This window comes from Exserohilum turcica (assembly GCF_000359705.1).
Source record: "Exserohilum turcica Et28A unplaced genomic scaffold SETTUscaffold_2, whole genome shotgun sequence".
Classification (NCBI taxonomy): domain Eukaryota; kingdom Fungi; phylum Ascomycota; class Dothideomycetes; order Pleosporales; family Pleosporaceae; genus Exserohilum; species Exserohilum turcicum.
Window position 1 is genome coordinate 2,154,242 of NW_007360025.1, and position 19,097 is coordinate 2,173,338.

The 19,097-nt window shown below is 55.0% G+C and overlaps 7 protein-coding genes across 7 annotated transcripts; all 7 read right to left on the bottom strand.

Moving 5' to 3' along the window:
* Positions 1-980: 980 nt before the first annotated feature.
* Positions 981-3,138, bottom strand: SETTUDRAFT_115897 (glycoside hydrolase family 79 protein). The gene is made up of 2 exons (XM_008027430.1): positions 2,376-3,138; positions 981-2,320 (listed from the first exon to the last, which is right to left on the bottom strand). Exons 1-2 carry the CDS (start codon positions 2,905-2,907, stop codon positions 1,407-1,409), a joined length of 1,446 nt encoding a protein of 481 aa, XP_008025621.1. The 5' UTR covers positions 2,908-3,138; the 3' UTR covers positions 981-1,406.
* A 2,414-nt stretch (positions 3,139-5,552) lies between these two features.
* SETTUDRAFT_88924 (uncharacterized protein) lies at positions 5,553-6,406 on the bottom strand (the record flags this gene model as incomplete). Its single annotated transcript, XM_008027431.1, has 4 exons — positions 5,553-5,647; positions 5,714-5,844; positions 5,965-6,034; positions 6,103-6,406. The coding sequence occupies 4 exons, from the start codon at positions 6,404-6,406 to the stop codon at positions 5,553-5,555; spliced, it is 600 nt and encodes a 199-aa protein (XP_008025622.1).
* Positions 6,407-6,912: 506 nt separating this feature from the next.
* On the bottom strand, positions 6,913-8,689 carry SETTUDRAFT_41561 (uncharacterized protein). Its single transcript, XM_008026944.1, has one exon. The coding sequence runs from the start codon at positions 8,562-8,564 to the stop codon at positions 7,197-7,199; it is 1,368 nt and encodes a 455-aa protein (XP_008025135.1). The 5' UTR covers positions 8,565-8,689; the 3' UTR covers positions 6,913-7,196.
* A 1,222-nt stretch (positions 8,690-9,911) lies between these two features.
* Positions 9,912-10,800, bottom strand: SETTUDRAFT_31440 (uncharacterized protein; the record flags this gene model as incomplete). The annotated part of the gene is made up of 2 exons (XM_008026874.1): positions 9,912-10,344; positions 10,403-10,800. The coding sequence occupies 2 exons, from the start codon at positions 10,798-10,800 to the stop codon at positions 9,912-9,914; spliced, it is 831 nt and encodes a 276-aa protein (XP_008025065.1).
* Positions 10,801-12,188: 1,388 nt separating this feature from the next.
* SETTUDRAFT_115905 (uncharacterized protein) lies at positions 12,189-13,413 on the bottom strand. Its single transcript, XM_008027432.1, has 3 exons — positions 13,124-13,413; positions 12,727-13,065; positions 12,189-12,656 (listed from the first exon to the last, which is right to left on the bottom strand). Exons 1-3 carry the CDS (start codon positions 13,347-13,349, stop codon positions 12,424-12,426), a joined length of 798 nt encoding a protein of 265 aa, XP_008025623.1. The 5' UTR covers positions 13,350-13,413; the 3' UTR covers positions 12,189-12,423.
* A 145-nt stretch (positions 13,414-13,558) lies between these two features.
* Positions 13,559-15,540, bottom strand: SETTUDRAFT_135723 (uncharacterized protein). The gene is made up of 5 exons (XM_008027433.1): positions 15,312-15,540; positions 15,121-15,219; positions 14,992-15,062; positions 14,310-14,939; positions 13,559-14,254 (listed from the first exon to the last, which is right to left on the bottom strand). The coding sequence occupies exons 1-5, from the start codon at positions 15,493-15,495 to the stop codon at positions 13,775-13,777; spliced, it is 1,464 nt and encodes a 487-aa protein (XP_008025624.1). The 5' UTR covers positions 15,496-15,540; the 3' UTR covers positions 13,559-13,774.
* A 1,400-nt stretch (positions 15,541-16,940) lies between these two features.
* On the bottom strand, positions 16,941-18,479 carry SETTUDRAFT_178988 (uncharacterized protein; the record flags this gene model as incomplete). The annotated part of the gene is made up of 3 exons (XM_008027434.1): positions 18,331-18,479; positions 18,019-18,282; positions 16,941-17,975 (listed from the first exon to the last, which is right to left on the bottom strand). The coding sequence occupies exons 1-3, from the start codon at positions 18,421-18,423 to the stop codon at positions 16,941-16,943; spliced, it is 1,392 nt and encodes a 463-aa protein (XP_008025625.1). The 5' UTR covers positions 18,424-18,479.
* Between the last annotated feature and the right edge of the window lie 618 nt (positions 18,480-19,097).

Here is a 19,097-nt window from a genome sequence, read left to right on the forward strand (position 1 = left end):
TTCCCCTTTTTTTTTTTTTTTTTTTTTTTTTTTTTTTTTGCGATCGATGACTATCCGTTCAAATCAGATACAGCCAGGGTCGAGTTGCGATTAGCGCAAGCGGGAAGATCTCTAATTTCACAGTTTGAAGGCGTCGAGAGGCGTTACTATGTGTATGAATGGCACGAGTTTGAGATTCACAATCACACTTACTACCCTTTGAATTTCCTTTTGTGGTTTATGCAATGTACCAAGTCAATGTCGAATTCACTCTATGTTATCACATATCACTAGCACTACAAGACAGCTCTCACGCCTCTCCAAGAGAGAGAGGCCTCCTTTTCTTCCTTGTCGTGCCGTAGACGCAATACTCGATTCCATGCCCGCCAGGATAGCGCTCACTCACCATGCTGCATCAGACAAGAGACACTACTGAGACACTTGGCAGCCCTGTGTATAGCTCCTCGATTCCACCCCCATGGCTATGCCCATGCTCATGCCCATGTCCACACATGCCTGCCCCGCCATGGTGTCATCTCCCCGCTTTCTATTCGTAATATTGTATTCGTAATATATAAGGTCTCCCCCCCTGCGATACCTATTACAATGTCTTGCAGCATTTATTCATTCGCCAAGATAACCCTTACCGTAGCTACCATGTACATGGAATTGCATAGAGATGGGATTTTCAGGGAGAGATCTACAGTCGGCAGATTGTCATGTTGATCAGTGTATAATGCTGACGCTTTTGCTTTGGACCAGGGACATGGCTTGATGAGGATAAAGTGCTTATCTTAGTAGATTAACAGGGGTTACACCTGGTAATCCTTTCTTTCCACGTCAGTGTACTATCAAGAACCTACAAGGAAATTAATATACTCTTCGCTTGGCCATATGCGAAGCACTCAACACCCATCGGCCGGTCACTACGAGACAAACAAAAATAGAATGAGCCTATTCTTCACAATTCTCTGGTTTACTACCACATAGGGTAAGTAGCACAGATACACATGATAGAATTCCATGTATATACACACACTCCAAGCGCCTTGTTATATACGCCTCTTTCCCGTTCTTGAACTGTGTAGCGATGAAAGAAAAAACCAAAAAGAGCCAACTAGAACAAGTCAAATCCTAGTATCTGCTGAAAAGCAGTAATGCGTGGATGAATGGATCCTCCAATATTGCCAGAACCATTACTCAAGTTTCTCCATTCATCCAAACAACCATGTCTGTTGCATGTAGCAAGGCCTCTTCCCATTCCCAACCCAAAAAAAAGCAATCCTTGACGCCGATTCGTAATGCATATGCAAGGTCCGTGATGCAAGTGCTGTTGTGATGATGATGACAAAAGAGACAAGATGGAGAGATGGAGAGAAAAAGAAACGAAAAAGACGAAAACAAGCCATGTGCTAGTCGCGCCTTATTTACACTGCCATTAGTGATATCAACATGGCGGCAAGACCACTGAAGATGGCGATATTGGCATTATCAAGCGACCTCGAAGCAGCATTACTCTTCTTAGATTGTGTGCCGTCGGGCTTGAGGACAGCGTTAACGCCCAGCTGGGAGCCAATGTTGGCAACAACCGCCTGGGTGTCCCTGACGGGAACGCTGAGCTTGCCCGAGCCATCGGTTGTGGTCATGGTGACGGTGCTATCGACGGTAGAAGAGGCACCCGTGACGTCGTCGTAACTCATGCCGTTCCACGTGACGCCCGTCTGGGACTCTGCGCCGTCGGCCGTGAGATAGGAAATGTAGACGTCCTTGTTTGCGTTGTCGGAGCCGAGATTTAGGTTGAATGTAAAGGTGCCCTTGTCCGAAGTCGAGGCGTTGGCCTGCTTGGAGTTGATCATGGTGACAGACTGCAGCTTGTCATTTGCATAGGCACTGTATACGCGGATGCGACCGTGGTAGCCGTTGCCAACGTTACCCGTGTTTTCTGCGTAAATCTGCGTGGTTCCATTGCCGTTGCCAATGATTTGGGCAACAGCGGCGTGGGCGTAGTACTGAGGGCGGACAAACGTCGTGTCGTGGCCATACATGGGAATGGGCTGCCAGGCGCTGGCGTTGGAGTTGTCTGTCATGTGCATTTCGACAGACGAGATGCCAATCGAGGCGGCGTAGAGGAAAAAGTTCATGGTCCAGAGGGCGGAGCCAAAGGCGTCGCTGACGCCTGGCATGCCAATAGGACCAATGGAGCTCATTTCGCGCAGGACATAGGGCAGGCCGGTCTTGAGGGCGATGCCGACCTGCTTCTCCCAGTACTTGAACTGTGTGTTTGTCGTGTCGAGATCCATGAGTTCATCCAGAGTAATAGGCGTGGGTGTGACTCCAATGACTGCGGCTTGTTAGTCGTCGGCTAGTTGGGGGGGAGGGAGGGAAGAGTGACGTACAATAGTAGTAATCGTGCTGGTTCCATGTCGACAGGAAGTTGTCGCCATTCCTGCCCGTCATGATGCCATCGTCGACCAACTGGGCAATTTCAAACGTGGTTCCGATTGTCGAAGCGGTGCAAGGAGCCTCGAAAAAGGACGAGGGGAGGCTGGCATTTCGGAGGACATTGTTGTAGATGGCCTCGCAGCGGTCGAGCCATTGGTCCGTGTACGTCTTTCCGGACCAGGTGCCGGAGCGGAACGAGTTCTGCAGCCACAAATCGGGCTCGTTGCCCACCTCGAACGAATACAGCTTGACGTTTTTCATGCCGTTAACGGCAGCCTGAGCCATGGTCGTGATGCGCGTCTGCCAGTCGCTCTCCATGTAGGCCATGTTCAGGCCGACCGTGACGGGCGTGTCCTTGGGAAACCTGTCGAGGGCGGTAAAGTAGTTGGGGCCAATGATCATGGAGTCGGCGGCCTGGACGCCCTGGGCGGTCGAGTCCTTGTTGGCGGTCCATGCGAACTGTCGGTTGGTCTGCTCAAAAAGCATGTAGTCCTGCGTGTTTCCGCCCAGGCGAATGTGGGGCGGGGCGCCCGAGTAGTCTGCGAGGTTCTGCAGGAGCTTTACGGAGAACTGGTTGGTCTGGTCGGCGCCGGTGAAGGAGAAGAGGTTCGAGGGCTCGATGCCAAAGCCGGCAAACGAGGGGCTGATGTAGTCGGAGGCGGCGCCGGGGGCCTTTGCATCTGGCGATATGGATAGAGACTGGGCTGTGGCCAGGCGTGCGAGGGGAAATGAGACTATGGCTATTGCTAGAGTCGAGGCTGGGGATAACGAGGGGAGCATGGTCACTGCGGGCGCGGGCGCGACCAATGTGTGGATGGCGGCAAACAAAGGCGGGATTGGGCCTGGGCGCGTGGAGAAAACAAGCAAAGGGAAAAAGAAAAGCGGGCGGACGGCGACGAGTATGGGCGGGGAAGAGGAGGAGGAGGAGGAGGAGAAGAAGAAGGAGGAGAAGGAGGGCGAGGGCGACGACGGGGACGGGGGGGCAGGTGGTTATCGGCAGGCAAGCAGGCAGTGAGTGAATGGCAGCGACGGACGAGCAGAACAGGACCAAACAGGAATCAAGAAATGGAGGAGGAAGAAGAGCGAAGAGCGAAGAGCGAAGAGCGAGCGAGCAGGTTTGATGCGAATCAGGGTCTGGAGCACGACTGACGCAAGCCCAAGTAAGCGTGCGAGGACGACGACGACGACGGCGGCGGCGGCTGTCAATCCAAGATGGATCCATTTACACCTAGTTCGCACTGCAACTGCATATCGGCGTGCGTCACGTCCAGACGGCGGCCCGGATACTTGGCCCACCAAGCGCTGGCCATGACGACACGTCTCCGACACAGGCACAGGCACAGGCACAGTGCAGCATAGGCATATACTTAGCACTCGACGGCAGTGTATACTATGACGACTCTGGGCAAGACGTGTGGATAGGCCCAAGGGAGGAGAGAAAAAACCGCGTCAGCTTCGGGCCATTCCACTGGCCTCGTCCGTCTTGGCCGTGCCTCAGATGCCACGAGCCGCCCCATGTCCAAGACAAAGGCGCCACCATCCATGATGCGCGCGCCTTGTCTCGCCAATCTCAGCCGCCGCATCGCTCGACGACGGCCGGCAGGACGAGACATGACATGTGGCGATTGTTTCGCGGCTGTAGCTGTAGCTGTAGTGGTAGCAGACACATCGCTGGCTATTGATTCCTGACTGGCACGGGGGGGGGTGCATACAGATGCACACAGAGACGACGGGCGCCTCGCTCACCAACAGCCTCCCTCTCTCGATAGCCTCGTCGCAATTATCGGAACCAGCATTACTGCATGCAGCATACGCCACCACCACCTTGGCCCTGTTTGTCGAGCCGCCGGCAGTGCTTATTTTTATTGCCCAGCCCCTTTGCCTGCACCACCACCGCCAGCCACCCCCTCGTCCAGCAGCCACAAAGCCATCACTACTTGTTACTCAGCTTCACTTGGACAAGGCCTCCAATCTCCCCAAGCCTCAAACGCCTGCCATGCTCCTCGCACTCGTCACACACCCATCACCATGTCTTGTCCAGGGTCTCGGCCATGAATAGTCTAGTGCCCTTCAGCCGCTCCCACTCCCCCTCCCACTCCCACTCCTGCAACATGCCATTCTCCCTCCCTCCCGTCTTGCTCTTCATCAGCTATACCCCCCAGAATACTAACTTTGCCCAGCCCTGAATTTCCCTTATACTACCACCAACACATCCAACCCTCGGCGCATCCCTCGTGTCATGCACAACAGCCAAACAGATCAAACAGGGAAAAAAAATTGTCGCGTCTTGTTCCATGTCTACGGCTGGTAAAGAAAGAAGAAAAAAACCCTCTAGCCATGACGTCTTATCTCCATCACCCTGCGGCACTACGGCGTAAAAGAAAACGAATGCAGCAAGCAACCTGGTGGTTCGTCCATTTGCTCTCCCTCTCCCACTTGGCCAACGCCGTCTACCCGTTGAAAAAAATCCTTGCCCCCCCCCCCTGTTGGCCAACTCGTGCTAAACCAGCGAAACTGCCCTACGCCACAATCCATGACGCGTATTATTTATTTTTTTGTTTCTCCGCTGCACCTCCCCATGATCCTCTTCATCACACCCCAAGAGAAAGAAAGAAAGAACAATCATGAATAAATCCAAGTGTAAGCCAAGCAATCCACGCGCACCAACATCACCGTCATGCACCTTTCTCGGCACACCCGCCCACAAGGTTGCGCCCATGTGCTTACCTGCAGCATCCGCCCAAAGTCTATTCTTTTCTTGGCCTCCTCCCGCAAAGGAAACAAATTTGGAAATGCACATCAAACTCTAATTCCAGTCCAAACAAAGTCCTTTTTTTTTGTTCAAAACTGTGTTTAGTTTTCTGCTTGCACCTTGTCGTGTACATGTACATACATTGTGCTTGGTTTTCTTTCGTCCATCGGAAGTTAATAATACATACATGGCTTGACTGTACCCTTGCATCCACGCTTCCCGCTCTTGCTTGCACTGGCATCTTATCAATCTCTACCCTCTGCAGCTACACACAACAGACTGCCAACCCTGGTACCATCACTCCAAACAAGACACGGCAAAACAACACTATGCAACCATTGCTTTTGTATTCCTCTTCTACTCTCCATAATCAACCACCTCACAGCTTTCCCTTGACCAAGTTGCCAATCATCTCGCGGCCCGTAATAACCGTCGTGCGCCACAACGTGGGGAAATCCAGCGTACTCGTGAGAGCTATTCGCACAAAGTTAGCCACGTCCTCTCTCTCTCTCCCTCTCTCCCTGACTCTCCAAGACTTACTATCAGCATAACCAAAGCCCAACATCAGCGGGATCCACCCCCGAGCATACTCGAGAGCAAAGCAGTCGCTTTCCATCTTGTACTGCTTTACATCGCCCCGGCGGAGATGATGCACGCTGCCTTGAGGGTATCTACATGGCCGTCAGTCCACTTGCCACTTTACCATGTCCACCCATGAATATCCATATCTCGCTCGTCCAACAAACACCCCAAGGCATGAGGAACAAGAAGACGATGAAAAAAAAACTTACCTCTCAGCCTCATAAACCCCCTTACCCGGCATATACGCAATCTGCTCTCCCTTGAGAATATGGAAATAATCTGCGCAAACCACACATTAGCAATTATATCCCTCCCCCAGAAAAGGCTATAGCAACACATGTTCTTACCATCCGCAGTATGTCTTCCCGTATGCCCCTCGGTCCCAACCGCCGTCCCAAACACAATCAGGTACTCGGTAATGGACGCGTGGATAATATACATGGCGCCCATGGCCCCGCCCGCATTGTTAAACACCCATTCCTCGTCGAGATTGATGTGTGCGCCGTGCGTGGCAGCCAGCGAGTCGACAATGTGCTGCACCACAGCCGCCGTATCGTTGCCGTGCCGGTCAATGGCTTCGACGCTGAGCGCGTGCAGTTCCGTCGGCGAGAAAATGTAGAATTTCGGGAGCGACGACTCGAGGCTGTACATGAGGGCCGTGAGCAGCCCGGCCACAAGGCCCAGGGCGAGCAGGATGCGCATGCTTGCCGTCTGTTTCTGTTCTTTCCCTCTTGTCTTTTTGTATGTGTGTGTTATATGCCGGAACAGACGTCTGTGTCGCTGGAACCGGGAAAGACTGTTATCGCGACGCGCTCCTTTCCCACCAAACCAGGCGGTCGTCGATTCAATCCCACCCAACGAGGGCACATGGAGTTTTTGTACACAAACCCCCCCCCCAAAACTCCAGTGCACGTGCCACCCGCGCGACCTGCGGAAAAGGAGAAGTCCGGAACGCCGGGACGCCTAAAAGAAATGGCCTGTTATTAGTCCCCTCCGACAAAGTCCATTTCCGTCTTCCGAGAAAAGGGCGGACATGCTCTTGGCTAATGATTACCTGTTTGCTTGCCTCACCCTACAAACGCCCTATACACGCCTCTCTTATAGGCTGAACATGTCAAATGACACTCGCTATAGTTGAAGTGCTAAAACAAACAGGGGGTATATTTATGTTATTATCAAAAATCATCATTGATGCAAACCCAATTCCACAAAAATAAAACAAGAGGAAAAAAAAAAGGACAACAGGCCTCAGCTATGTATGTGATGCAGCATTACCTCCTCCCTCGCATAACGCCCCTCCTCCTTCTCCTCATTATCATCATGCAGAAACGTGTGAAAACGAGATGCTTGAAATGCCCGAAATGCCTAGTCCCTCCAAATGTTCACTTTTTTTTGGTCTGTCAAACAAGACGCCCGACCCACCGCGCCATGTGCAGCATCATCACCAACCCCCGATAAAGGTAAGGAAATTGTCCACCATGGTGATCCAGTCCTGGCCATTGAGCGTGCCGGCCCTCCTCTTCTCCCAAAGGCCTTCAATCATCTTGCACAGGTACACGCGTGCCTTTTCGCCCGCTTCGCTTGTGCCATCGTTCCGCACCAGCTGTACTCGCCCGCCGGCATACTTCTCGCTGAGGTCGATTTTGAAACTCGCATCGCCATCGGGTGGGCAGTACAGCTCCTCTCTCGACCCCGCGGCCGGCCCAATGACGCCAGGAGCAAGCTGCACCAAATGGCCGTGAATCAGCACACTCTGCGTATGGCTCTTCTTGGGCTTGAACAGTGAGCCTCGCACCGAGAAGTTGATGAGCCGTAGCAAGCCTGCGCCGTCGCCAAGTCGGATGATCCAGTCTCGGAAGGCTTCGTACATCATCTTGAACTCGACCTTGATGACCCAGAGATTGTAGCTGTAGAATATCGCGAGCGCTTCCGAGCGCACGAGGCGGGAGACGGAGGCGAGGGGGTGCTGCATCTCGCCATTGAACGTCGAGATGCAGTATACGAGGGGTTTTTCGAGGACGAGGTTGTCGCAGTTGCGGTAGATTTGATGGCGGATTTCGGGCGGGAGCGTGATAAAGGTGAGGGGGTCGTGGGCGGCCGTGGGCGGTGGCTCCATGGCTTCCATGTGTGTGGTTTCGGGCTTGACCTGGTGCAGGGCAATGTGTGCCGCCCAATCAGCCTGCAGCTCGCTGGCGGCGTCGAGCGGCGTGTAGTTGAGGCTGTTGTTTCTCGAGTGCGGCGGTGAGAGTGCATAGTTGTCCATGTGCTCGTCATCCGGCCTCTCCTCCGCATACAGGCGCAGCCCCTCAAGGCGCGTGGCCTCGGGCAGGCTCAGGCCACTGCAAGCGTGTGAATACTCGGGCGTCTCGGGGACCGACGTTGCCTGGCTTTCAAGGCCATGGTCGTCGTCTGCCTCGCTGCCTTCTCCGCGCCCATCCGTCGTGTCCGAAGCCGAATCCGTGTCCGAGTCCATGTCCACGTCGCCGTGGCCATGATGGCTCAGCCGGTATCGCGGAATCTTCTGTGGCAGCTGTTGCGACGGCGAGCTGGGCGACGGCAGCTGCGTGGCCGATCGCTTGCTCGACGTGCGTACAATGGTGCCATTCGGGCCCATTTTCCTGCCTCTCCGCTGCCCCGACCCGCTCTCCTCACTTGTGGCGGCCAGATCTGCGCCGTTGTCACAATAGCCGCAGGGCGGTGTCTGCACGCTGGTGTCGAGCGGCTGCAGTTTCGGAGAGCGCGCCTTCATGGCTTCGGCGTCGTCGGGTGGAGTTTGGCCTGTGACAGAGTACCGGCGTTGGGCGACCATGGCGAGATGGGGGAGCGATGGGGAGCGACGACGAGCAGCACGAGCAGCAGCAGCAGATGGAGATGGAGAGAGTGCGTGTCTGGGACGTGTGTGCGCGAGCGAGAGTGAAAGTAAGACGGAGTGTCAACAGACAGCAGCTGGGGGTGTGGTGTGGTATGGTACGTGGAGTGCAACGTCAGGATCCAGCAGAGTCTTCGGCCGCGTGAGTTGGCAGGCTGCACGATGAGCTTAGCAGGGCCCTCGACGCGTCGCTGGGCAAGGCTTGCGGGGTGCGTTAGGTTAAGATAGCGAGCGGTGCGGATGCGGACCGAGTGGGGAGACACCACTTTTTTTTTATCGATTAGGGCTGGCAGATTGGGGGGGTGGAGGGAGCGAGGAGGGGGGTCGGTGAGGCTACGAGAGGCAGCGGGGGGGAGAGAGAGAGAAGGAGAGAGAAGGAGAGCAAGAGCAAGAATGAGAGCGAGCAAGAGAGAGAGATAGAGAGAGAGATAGAGAGAGAGAGAGAGAGAGACAAAAACAGTCACGGGGCCACAGTAATAGAGCGAGTGTAAGCTCAGCAAGCAAGCAAGCAAGCAAGCAAACAAGGAGAAGAAGACGTATGTGTGAGCTAGGGAGGGGGCAGCAAAGCAAAAAACCCGTGGGGTTCCAAAAAGGTTCAGGAGGGAGATTGAGGGCGGCGTGAGTTTGGCTGCTGGCCAACCATGGCAGTGCGCGTTTCATGACACCGCAATTTGTCGTCCAGCCGGCACTGCCACCATTGCTATTGCCCAGCTCCACCGCTAATCTCTCCTGTCATCCCTCGCATCCCGTCTTTGCCTCTCCACGATAAGCCTTGCCCTGCGAGCACGTGGTGTTGATTACCCATGCCCTCCTAGTGCTAGTACATCTCATTTCGCCCCCTCCCCCCCCAGCGCCCTGCCTTCCCTTACTCCACACGGCATTGCGAGCTGAAACGCCTCATACTCGGACTGTTGCCAACCCGTTTCTCGCATCCTCACCTTGGCTCGACTCCTCACCACTTCACCTTTCACGCCACGCGTCACGCCTGCAAGCATTGTGCGACTAGATTGTATCCTTGCAAAGCCACACTAACGAGCCTATCTGAGAAGAAGAAGAGTGAACGAGAACGACAGTGTGTGTGTGGGAGAGCGGCAGAGAGAGAGAGAGACAGAGACGAGAGGAAGAGAAGGAAAAAAGAAAGAGAAAAAAAAAGACATGTGCAAAGTGCCAGCTGGGCCCTGTTGAAGGACCCCGCAACGCCGCCCCCTCCCCTAACCCACTTGTATCTCCCTCAAAACCACCTGTTGAATCGGTGCTTTTCCTCAATCCAGCACTAACTCGCCCTCTTTACAATGCGCGCTTCTCTCCCGCCGTCACAGGCTCCCTGACCATAATGTCCATGGGAATGTTGCGTCCACCCCGCTGCAGATTGACCGTCCGCGTCTCCTCGAAGCCAAACTTGCGGTAGATCGGGGGATTGACCGGATTGCTCGACTCCAAGTAACACGGCCTGCCCTCGCGGTCTGCCACCTTGGTCACATGCTCAATCAGCCGGCGGGCATGGCCCTTGCCACGCCCACTTGGCTTGGTGCCAATGTAAACAAGGTACCACGCCTCGGATTCCCGATCGCCGAGCGTATTATGCATCGTGTCATGGAGCAAGGGCAGGAATTCGTCAAAGAAGCGCCGCTTGCCCTCGGCAGAGAGGCGGTAGTTTAGGCGCCACATGCCCGAGCGGAACATGGTCAGATAATCGTCCATGTTCTGGCCTGGTGGCAGCCTGCAACACATGTCAGCTTGGTCTTCCTTTGGGCCATGATGCCACTCGGCCTACGTACCACAGCGCCACTGCTTCAAAATTGCCAGCTGTAGTCACCAGTCCCTTGAGGATGTGAGCATACGTGATGTACTCGAGAATCTCCACATGCAGCCCCCACTTTTGCTCTTCACTCCAGTGGGCAAGGTCGGGCACGTCAACAAAGTACCTGACAACGTCGTCTTCATTAAACGCCTCGGCCAGACAAGCTGCTGCTTGCTTGTACTCGGCAGTCGTCACAACACGGACACCTTCAGTCAGTGGTGGCAAGACAGTGGCTGCCGCCTTCTTCTTTACAATCTTGATGCTAGCAGGCACTTCATGCACCCTAATGTTAGCAGCCCTCAAGTTTGATGCCGATTTAGGCTCCACTGCAAAACTACACCCGACGGGCGTGACAGCTGAAATGGTCTTCGCCATGATTGTGGTTTACTGCGTAAGCTTCTACTAGTATTCAAATGGGATCTGCCGCTTCGTTTGGTAATGGGCACAGTCGTCGAATACGCCAGCGTGAAGTGTTCCCCGCAGGGCTGGACAATCAGGCTTGTCGAAGGGGGAGTGGGGGGGGGTTGGGTGCGTTAGTCACTCGAACCGCAGTCTATCTAGCAAGAGACGTCCTGGTGTTCAAACAACGCTACTAGATATCGACATTAGTCTGGTTTGTTGGCCAATGGTCGCCGTGGGCTGAGCAGGAGCCGTGACCGTCGATTGCCTGCCATATGGTATACCTTTTGTCAATGTCTTGGTGTTTATGTTTTGGCGGGGCGATTTAAATCTCCTGTATGCACTCTAGAGAGCTGCGATCTCGAGACTGTTTCGACTCGAGATGGGTAGCGTAGAGAAGTGAAAGCTTGACGGAGATCAACCGACATCAAGGGGTGAGGCTCAATGAGCTCCCTTTTGAATTCAGTCTTGGTGGTGGTGGTGGTGGTAAGGGGGATCCGACCGACGGGATCTTCCTGCACCGGCTATATGCGTGTTGCGTTATTGACGTGTAAGTCTTGCGTCCGTGGACTGGATTGGGCGTTGAGGTATGGCTGGCACGAGGTTTCGACGTTGCTTTTTACTCGTTGAGGACTCGGTCACAAGACCACTGACAGCACAGCCGTGCGATGCTTGGCTGAGGTTAAGCGGCAGAAGCAGCGTGTCGTAGAAGTGACCTGGCTGCAGCCGAGTACGTGAGTCGTGGGGGGGCTTGCAGTAAGCGGCTGCGATATGCTTGGTCGACGGCGACGGCGGACGAGTCTTGGGCCAGTGGCAAGTGTAGTCCTTGTTTGAAGCAGAGCCAGAAGCTTTGGGGGGGAGACAGCCGCCTATTGATATACCCCGAGGACTATCCTATCCGGGTAGCGCCCCCCCCCCCCCAAGGCATCCTCGGCGCTAGAAGCTTGGTCAAGCCCGCCATATGCCGAAGCGCCATGTACGTACGTAAGTACGCAACAACAGACCACAAGGTATTCACCCTTGCCGTTCGCCGGGTGACCCCCGACCCCCCCCCCCCCCAACCCGCACAGCGGACCGATGCGGCTCAACACGCACGTTGCTTCACTCCATGTTTGCTGATTCACTTTGTTTTGTCTATTGGCTGGCTCGGTGGCAACATGTTGAGGTCAGAGAGTATGGCCTTGGCACTCGTCTTCTCATGAACTTCAGCGAGGTGGAGAGGGAGCTGACATCGGCTGGACCTCCCCGGAACAGACAAGCGCAGCCCTCTGTCCACATCCGGGGCGCTCGCACTCGTGAAGACGGGTCCTGGATAGTATTATCATTAGGTCAGACTTTGCGTCTTCAGCTTCAAGCCGCCAATCACTTTATCAAGCAGCGATATGCGGGCTGAGGGGCTGGTGCAGATCAATGGCTGTTCAACGTCACATGGCACCGTGCCGATAAGAAAGACGTACACCTACGCACGATAGGGCCAAACAAGTAATTGGCGTGGGAATTGCTCAAACAATCTGGTTGGATAGCCGCAGCCGTGCTATCTATCGAAGCCGATCGGGCATTGCGCGTGTCGCCTCATTTCGGAAGCCCCCCTCTCCCGCGTTACATGCGCCGGATCTCCGTCTCACCCATGTACTTGTCCAGCCCAGAGTCGACATGGTTCCACCACTCGAACAGCATGCTTTCGCAGATGAGCTTGAACCAGGGCGTAAACTTCAGCGACTTGTCCTGGAACATGGCCTTGAGGTCCTCTTGCGAAACGAATTTCGAGTCCCGCACTTCGTTGGGGTTCACGTTCAGGTCAACGTCGGCCTTGATGAAGAGGATGTAGTCAACTGGGCAATTGTGAGTACTCGTTCGTCACGACCAGGCCCCCCCCCCCTCCAGAACAGCACGCCGACTTACTCTCATGCTCGCCCCACTTGCCGTCGCTTGGCGACTTGTAGTGTATCCGTGTGAGAAACTTGAAGTCGTCAATAGGCACCTGCTCGGCCTTGATACCAAGCTCGTGATCGAGCTTGCGCACTGCTGCGCGACGCACGCCCTGGACCGACTCGTCCAGCCCGACACCCGTCTCTCCAGGTATGCCTAGCGGATGCGAGCAGCAAGTGTTTGTCCACATGTCCGGGAAGGTAATCTTTTCCGTCGCGCGCTGCTGCAGGAGCAGGCGGTTCTGGGAATCGAAGAGGAAGACCGAGAAGGCGCGGTGGAGGAGTCCTCGGTCGATGTTCTCAATGAGGTGGCCTGTCTTTGTCAGTGCCATGTCGCCTCGCGCGATACGCCACCCGGCGCAAACACTTACAGAGCTTTTTGGTTGCGCTGCCAATGGGGACATCGTTGTTGTCCAGGACAATGCACACCTCGTCCATCAGCCGTATCTGCTCCTCGTCGTAGCCTTGCAGCGCATTGTCACTTGTGGCCGAGTTGTGCGACCCCCCAATGAGCGAAGTGTTGACTTCGGGAAACAGGCGCAGAACATTCTCTGCCGTAATCTCGGGCTGCTGGGTGACGGTCTGCGTAGCGCTCATCTTGGAGAAGCAACAGTGTCTTGGAGGAGCAAAATCAAAATGTGTCGGTAGATTTCTGGAAAGCGAGGGTGATCGGGCTCTTTCAAGTACGCACCGCATCCTCAGCCCCCATGTCAATCAGGGTCCGATGTGTCACGTGCTCACGCCGCGTGCATGCTGATTGGCCGCGGCATCGGAGGCGAAAGCACTGCCAAAGGCCATCCATCTGGCTTCATGTCTAAACTTTGATTGTTGCTCATAAATGCGGCACATTGTGCCAGCTGCCTACATGCCTATCGGTATCAAAAAACCCACCAACTTTTCCGTGGCCGGAACAAATGCGAGCCTGCTCAAAAAAGATAAAAGACAATCCGCGGAAGTGAAAAAGAAAAGCTAACGCATGTGGCAAACTCCAAGCACCCCATATATACAGTTCGGCTGGGTGCTTACGAGACCGTGACAACCTTGTTCTTCTTAGCAACAGGCACCTCGGCTTGTGCATCGGCCGTGGCATCGAGCTCCCTCTTCTCGTTCACACCACTCAGCTCAGCCTCAGCCTGGGCAAACTTGGCCTTTTCTTCTTCCGTCATGCCGGGCAGAAGCGGCACTTCCTCTGTCGTGTGGAGGTTGTTGTGGTACGTGCGGATTATCGAGTCGGTGTCATCAAGAGCAATCTTGCGGATGTCTGCAATGGCCTTGATCTTGGCAGTGCATTCCTTGTACTGCGCGTCCGTCATCTTCAGGCCAAGCTGCTCGGCACGGCTCTTGATCGCGTTCCATCCGGTAAGCCTGCTGGCAAAGTGGACGTATCGCGACATGCCGAAATCTTGAGGGTTGATAATCTCGTAGGTCGAGGGGTTGTTCAAGATGGCCTTGGCGTGAATACCAGCCTTGTGGGTAAAGGCGCAGAATCCGGTAATGTAGTTCTTTGTAAGTGTTAGTTTCTCATCCAAAGCACCTCGGCTTTGCAGAATGACTCACGTTGAATGGAATGTTGACTTCTACGAGATCGGCGACCAGGTCCTCGACTTCCTTGAGCGCCTTGATGTTGTACTTGCTCGTGACGTATTCGCGGTCGGCCACAATCATACGAGCCATCAAGCCACCAAGAGGCGTGATACCGTTGCGCTCACCAATACCCAGGACCGAGGTGTCAATATGCGTGGCTCCGGCCTCGAGAGCGCAAAAGGCGTTTGCAATGGCGCAGCCAGAGTCGTTGTGGAAATGCGTCTCAATGTCGCACGAAACGACACCACGGAGAGTTCGGACCAAGTCGTAGACCTGACGGGGAGACGCGCAGCCAACCGTGTCGGCAATACCAACACGGTCGACGCCAACCTTGTCGACGGCGCTGTAGATGGAAAGAAGATCGACCAGGTCTGATCGGAACGAGTCTTCGGAGCTGAAGCGGATCTCCTTGCCCTTGCTCTTGACAAACTCGATAACCTCGAGCGCTGTGTTCTTGATGTATGTCATGTCCTTGCCATGGCTGTGCTCGCGGAGGTATGCCGAGGTTCCGATGACAACGTCGAGACCATCTACACCCGTCTCGACGGCAATTCTGGCGTCGTCCATGTGGCATCGTACGTGCGTGAGAATCTTGGCTTTCAGCTGGAAATTTGTTAGCCCGCATTCTCGCTATGAGGTCGTTCCTAAAACATACTCCAAGCTTGCACAGCGCCTCGCAGTCCCTTCTTGACTGCTCCGAGGCAGCGGGACTGGTGACTTCAATGTCTGGGGATTGGTTAGCGACTGGATTTTGCAGGCCCAGCGCGGCGGAGCAGGTGCCTACAGTCCACGCCAAAGTTGTCGAGCGCTTTGGCAATCTTGATCTTGGCCTCGAGGTCAAAGTAGGCATTGGCAAATTGCTCGCCCTCTCGTAGTGTGCTCTCTGCATGGGTAGAAGAAAGGTTAGCGATTGTCTTGCAGCAAAATCATCGCGTGGGAATCTGGCGACGGTGAGGGATGGCATTGGAGACGCACCGATGATCTTGAAACGCCCAACATTGGACAAGAAGTCGCCCACGGGCTGGTATGGGCTGCGGTGGGACGGGTGAGGGTTCTGCTTGGTGTGGACACCCGTGAAGCCCTCCTTGCTGACAGGTGTACCGTTGGTGCCGTTGCTATGGCCGTTGGCGGCGGGCGTTTCTTCGGTGGGGGGACACATGCTGGGCAGAGGGGGTGTGCGTGTGTGTGCGTGTGTGCGTGTGTGTGCGTGTGTGCGTGTGTGTGTTTGCTTGAAGAGTGCAGGAGGATGGGCGGGCAAAGGGCTGTATTTGAATGCCTGGGTAGAGTCCAAGGTGAGTCAAGGACAAAAATCTGCTGCGTATAGCAATGATGAAAGCGTCAGAGCCGGGATCGGGCCTGTAGCGCCGCTAGGCCGGCTTCGCCCATGCGGGGTGGGGCGACCAACGAGACGAGGCTCTTTTGATGCACAGAAGGCGGAGTACAGGTCTTTTTCCCGCTCCCACAGCTATTGCACGTCTCCACAAACCTGGAGAAAGTCAGTCGACGCTCCCGAATTCCGGTACTTGCTTTTGAGTCACGCAATCAGCGTCTGCTCATTGGCAATGCAATGGCCCTCACACCCCGCTCGCTCTCGCTCTCGCCCACCACTACACGTATGCGCAAGCCCTGGGGGTCTAGCTGCTGGCCTACCACACGTACACGCACAGCACACCCGGTAGCAAGAGGGCTGCGAGCAGTGGCAGCTTGGTCCTGGGCCGCGACGGGTTATCGGTGCGTGGGTGGCAATGGGTGCGACTACACTAGGCCTGAGGTAACGAATCACAAATGCAATCTACTTGGATGGTTTGCATGCAGGAAAAAAAAACACTGCGCGGCATTGCCTTCGCATTCCTGCCTGCAACCACAGTTCTGCTTCAGTGTCGCCCGCCACCCCGATTGCGAAAAAAGGCACCTGTGAACCGGGGAACCGCCATTGCTCGCTGGTGATTCATGCATGCATCCATTCGTGGCTTTGATGTTCCCTTTGAAGGCTGCTCCAACCCATGGTCGAGCGCATGCATGCACACGGCAGCACCGCCCAGGACCCTTGCATGTGACTTTCATGTGACTTGCAATGACTACATAGCAGTAATATCTTACTACAATTCTTAGTGTCGCCGGCCAAGCATGACCGTGGTACCGCATGCGTCGTTGCTCGCTTGCAACTACTGTTACCGTGTGCGTGTAAAAGGCCAAACATGTGTGTATGCCTTCACCATAGCCGGCGGCTCCACTCGCGACCCCCCATGCACATGGATATTGCTGCTTGCCAACCGCGATACCTAACCAAACCGCTTTCCGTATTGGCCTTGCCCCAACCTTGGCTGCCCACTTGGACCCATGGATGCGCTATTATCGTCTCTTGTCCCCAGCCTTGCCAATGGGCGGTGAGAGACAAGCGCTCATGGCAGAGGCAGAGGCAGAGGCAGAGGCAAAAACCAGCATTTCACCTACATACACACAGGTCCTAGTAAACAAGGCAAAACCAGTTCTATCCAGACAAAACTACATGGTATCACATCCCAGCACCCTACATCATCTCGTGGTATCGGAAGAGAAGCAACACGCTCCCAAACGCCGTCGCCGCCCCAGTCAAGGAAAAATCTATATGCTTTGCTCCATCTCCGTGATGTACAGCTTGATGTGGCTCTCCATCTTGAGGTACTCGTCGTGCGCCGAATGCACCTCGTTTTCAATGTTGTCCTTGAGCTCAGCCATCTTCTTCTCCGTCTGCTCAATGCGCACCCTCCGCCGCTCCATCTCGCGCCCCTTCTCGCCCCGCTCCTCGGTCAGCTTGGCGTGGGTTTCTCGGAGCTCTTCCATGCGCTTCCGGGCACGTTCTGCCTCTTCGTCGCCTTTGCTTTTGAGTTTGTCGGTGCGGGCATTGATGTTACTCAATTGCTTTTGCAACAGACGCTCTTGCCGCTCCACGTCGCGCACATTGTTGCTCCGGTCGGCTAGCGCATCTCGGTGTCTTGCCGCCTTTGCAAGCTCCTCCTCTTCCCGCCCAAGGTCGGCTTGCACGTCGGTAAGGAGTCGTGTGCACGAAGTAACGTCGGTAGCGACAACGGCGAATGAGTCGGTCGACGTCTGGAGGGCGCGAGCACGGCGGTCCAGCATGTCGATTTGCGTCTTGTCGCCCGTGAGTCGGTCGCTCAAGTCGCGCAGCGAGTCTTCCAGAGCCGTTGGGCTCTGTTGCGTGTACGGCTTCAGTTTCAGCACCTCCCGCTGGACATTCTCCTTGTTTTCCACCTTTTGCTGGAGTAGCTTCTTCAGCCGGTCCTGCTCGAGCTTAGCACGCTCCAGCTTCTCCGCTACTGCCTCTTGCCCTCTCTTCAGTTCCAACAGTCGCGTCTTGAGCTCGTTGTTGCGCTTCTCCTTTTCCTGCATCAGCCTTTGCGTGGCGGCACGGTTACGCTCGAGTTCGGCCAATTGCGCCTCTTTAGCTTGCTTGTCGTTGTAGAGCTGTTCGATCCGGAGCTTGGTACGCTCGGCCTTGTTGAAGTGCTCGTCGATGATCTCGGTTTGCGATTCGCGGAAGCGGATAAAGTTGATCATGTAGGAAAAGATTTTTACAAGGCGGCCATGAGTGGGCTTGTACAGGTCGTTGAAGGTAAAGTCATGGATTCCGCACTGCGCCTGTCAGCAAAGCGCCCAACCGGCCCTCTCGGATGACACTCACCTCGCACAACAACTTCCTCAGGATGACAAAGAAACCCATCAAGTCTCTGGTGTCGCTGGGGTAGAGCCGCTCCGAGTCCCCTCCGCACATGTCTTCGGCAGCGGCGCGCACCGCCGGCGCAACCACCTCGCGCGTTGTGTTCATGAGCAGCTCGGCGAGCCATTCGAAGACTTTTTGTATAATCTGGGGGTTGGGCTTCTGTAGGTCCGATACGCTGAACTGGATGCCAATGTCTGTTATGCAGCCCGCGATTTCATGGTCGGGCTATGCAGGTTAGCATGTGGTGGGGCTCGACGAGGCGTGCGGACAAACCAGCGTGATAAAGGCATCGTGTTCATTCACCGGAGGTGCCCGCTGATTGTGCGTAGTGGTGCGCGCCATGCTCATGCGTCCGTTGTAAGACATGGTGTTGTTGTGAGCGACCGTGGTCGGATGGTCGTGTCTCTGTCGTTGCTTTCTGGCTGTCGCTGGTCAGGAGTGCGGGGTGGCGGTGTTCATGTGAGTCGGCCGTGTTTGTTTACACAGTGGAGCGCTTTGTTGGCAAGGCACGTTGGGGCTGGACCTTTCCTAATCGGGTAACGCGGAACAACACACGAATCCACTCCAGCAACTCAGACGTGACCGGACGTTGGCGATAAGCAGCGACCTTTACCGCTGCTTGCGCGTCGTGCATGTCTCTGTAGTCGTAGTCTATCGCTACATGCGACTCCTTTGTGATGGTGCCTTGAGCGAGATGCAAACATGGTCGAGTGTGCGCCCCCTCGCTAGTCTCTGACAGAGCAGCCAAAAGATCGTCTCACTCAGTTTGAGCGGTCTTGACTGTTGCCCACGTCAACCCTACTGTCAGACTGTGATTGGAAACTTTATTGCGCCAGGGGGCATTTATTTTTTCAAATCACCAGTACTCGTGGTTCGATGTTCATATCTTGCATGAGTTCAGGCTCGCGTGTTGATACCAATCGAGTACACCGTGCTTTGGTATTGTCAAGAAGCTTGTGTAGACAACCTACTACACTGCCTTCTGGCAATGTTGCATCGAGGTGTCAGGAACGACATGGCTGTTAGGCTTTTCGTGTCAC

What these genes read in the sequence shown, in the direction of transcription:
- SETTUDRAFT_135723 (XM_008027433.1), bottom strand. Translation starts at nt 15,495, where the DNA reads ATGTGTCCCCCCACCGAAGAAACGCCCGCCGCCAACGGCCATAGCAAC. An exon ending in AGGCGCTGTGCAAGCTTGGA is followed by an intron (nt 14,940 to 14,991) that starts GTATGTTTTAGG and finishes ACAAATTTCCAG; the next exon opens with CTGAAAGCCAAGATTCTCAC. An exon ending in AAGTCAACATTCCATTCAAC is followed by an intron (nt 14,255 to 14,309) that starts GTGAGTCATTCT and finishes ACACTTACAAAG; the next exon opens with AACTACATTACCGGATTCTG.
- SETTUDRAFT_115905 (XM_008027432.1), bottom strand. Translation starts at nt 13,349, where the DNA reads ATGAGCGCTACGCAGACCGTCACCCAGCAGCCCGAGATTACGGCAGAG. An exon ending in CAGCGCAACCAAAAAGCTCT is followed by an intron (nt 13,066 to 13,123) that starts GTAAGTGTTTGC and finishes TGACAAAGACAG; the next exon opens with GCCACCTCATTGAGAACATC. An exon ending in CAAGTGGGGCGAGCATGAGA is followed by an intron (nt 12,657 to 12,726) that starts GTAAGTCGGCGT and finishes ACAATTGCCCAG; the next exon opens with TTGACTACATCCTCTTCATC.
- SETTUDRAFT_41561 (XM_008026944.1), bottom strand. Translation starts at nt 8,564, where the DNA reads ATGGTCGCCCAACGCCGGTACTCTGTCACAGGCCAAACTCCACCCGAC.
- SETTUDRAFT_115897 (XM_008027430.1), bottom strand. Translation starts at nt 2,907, where the DNA reads ATGCTTTTTGAGCAGACCAACCGACAGTTCGCATGGACCGCCAACAAG. An exon ending in CCAGCACGATTACTACTATT is followed by an intron (nt 2,321 to 2,375) that starts GTACGTCACTCT and finishes AACAAGCCGCAG; the next exon opens with TCATTGGAGTCACACCCACG.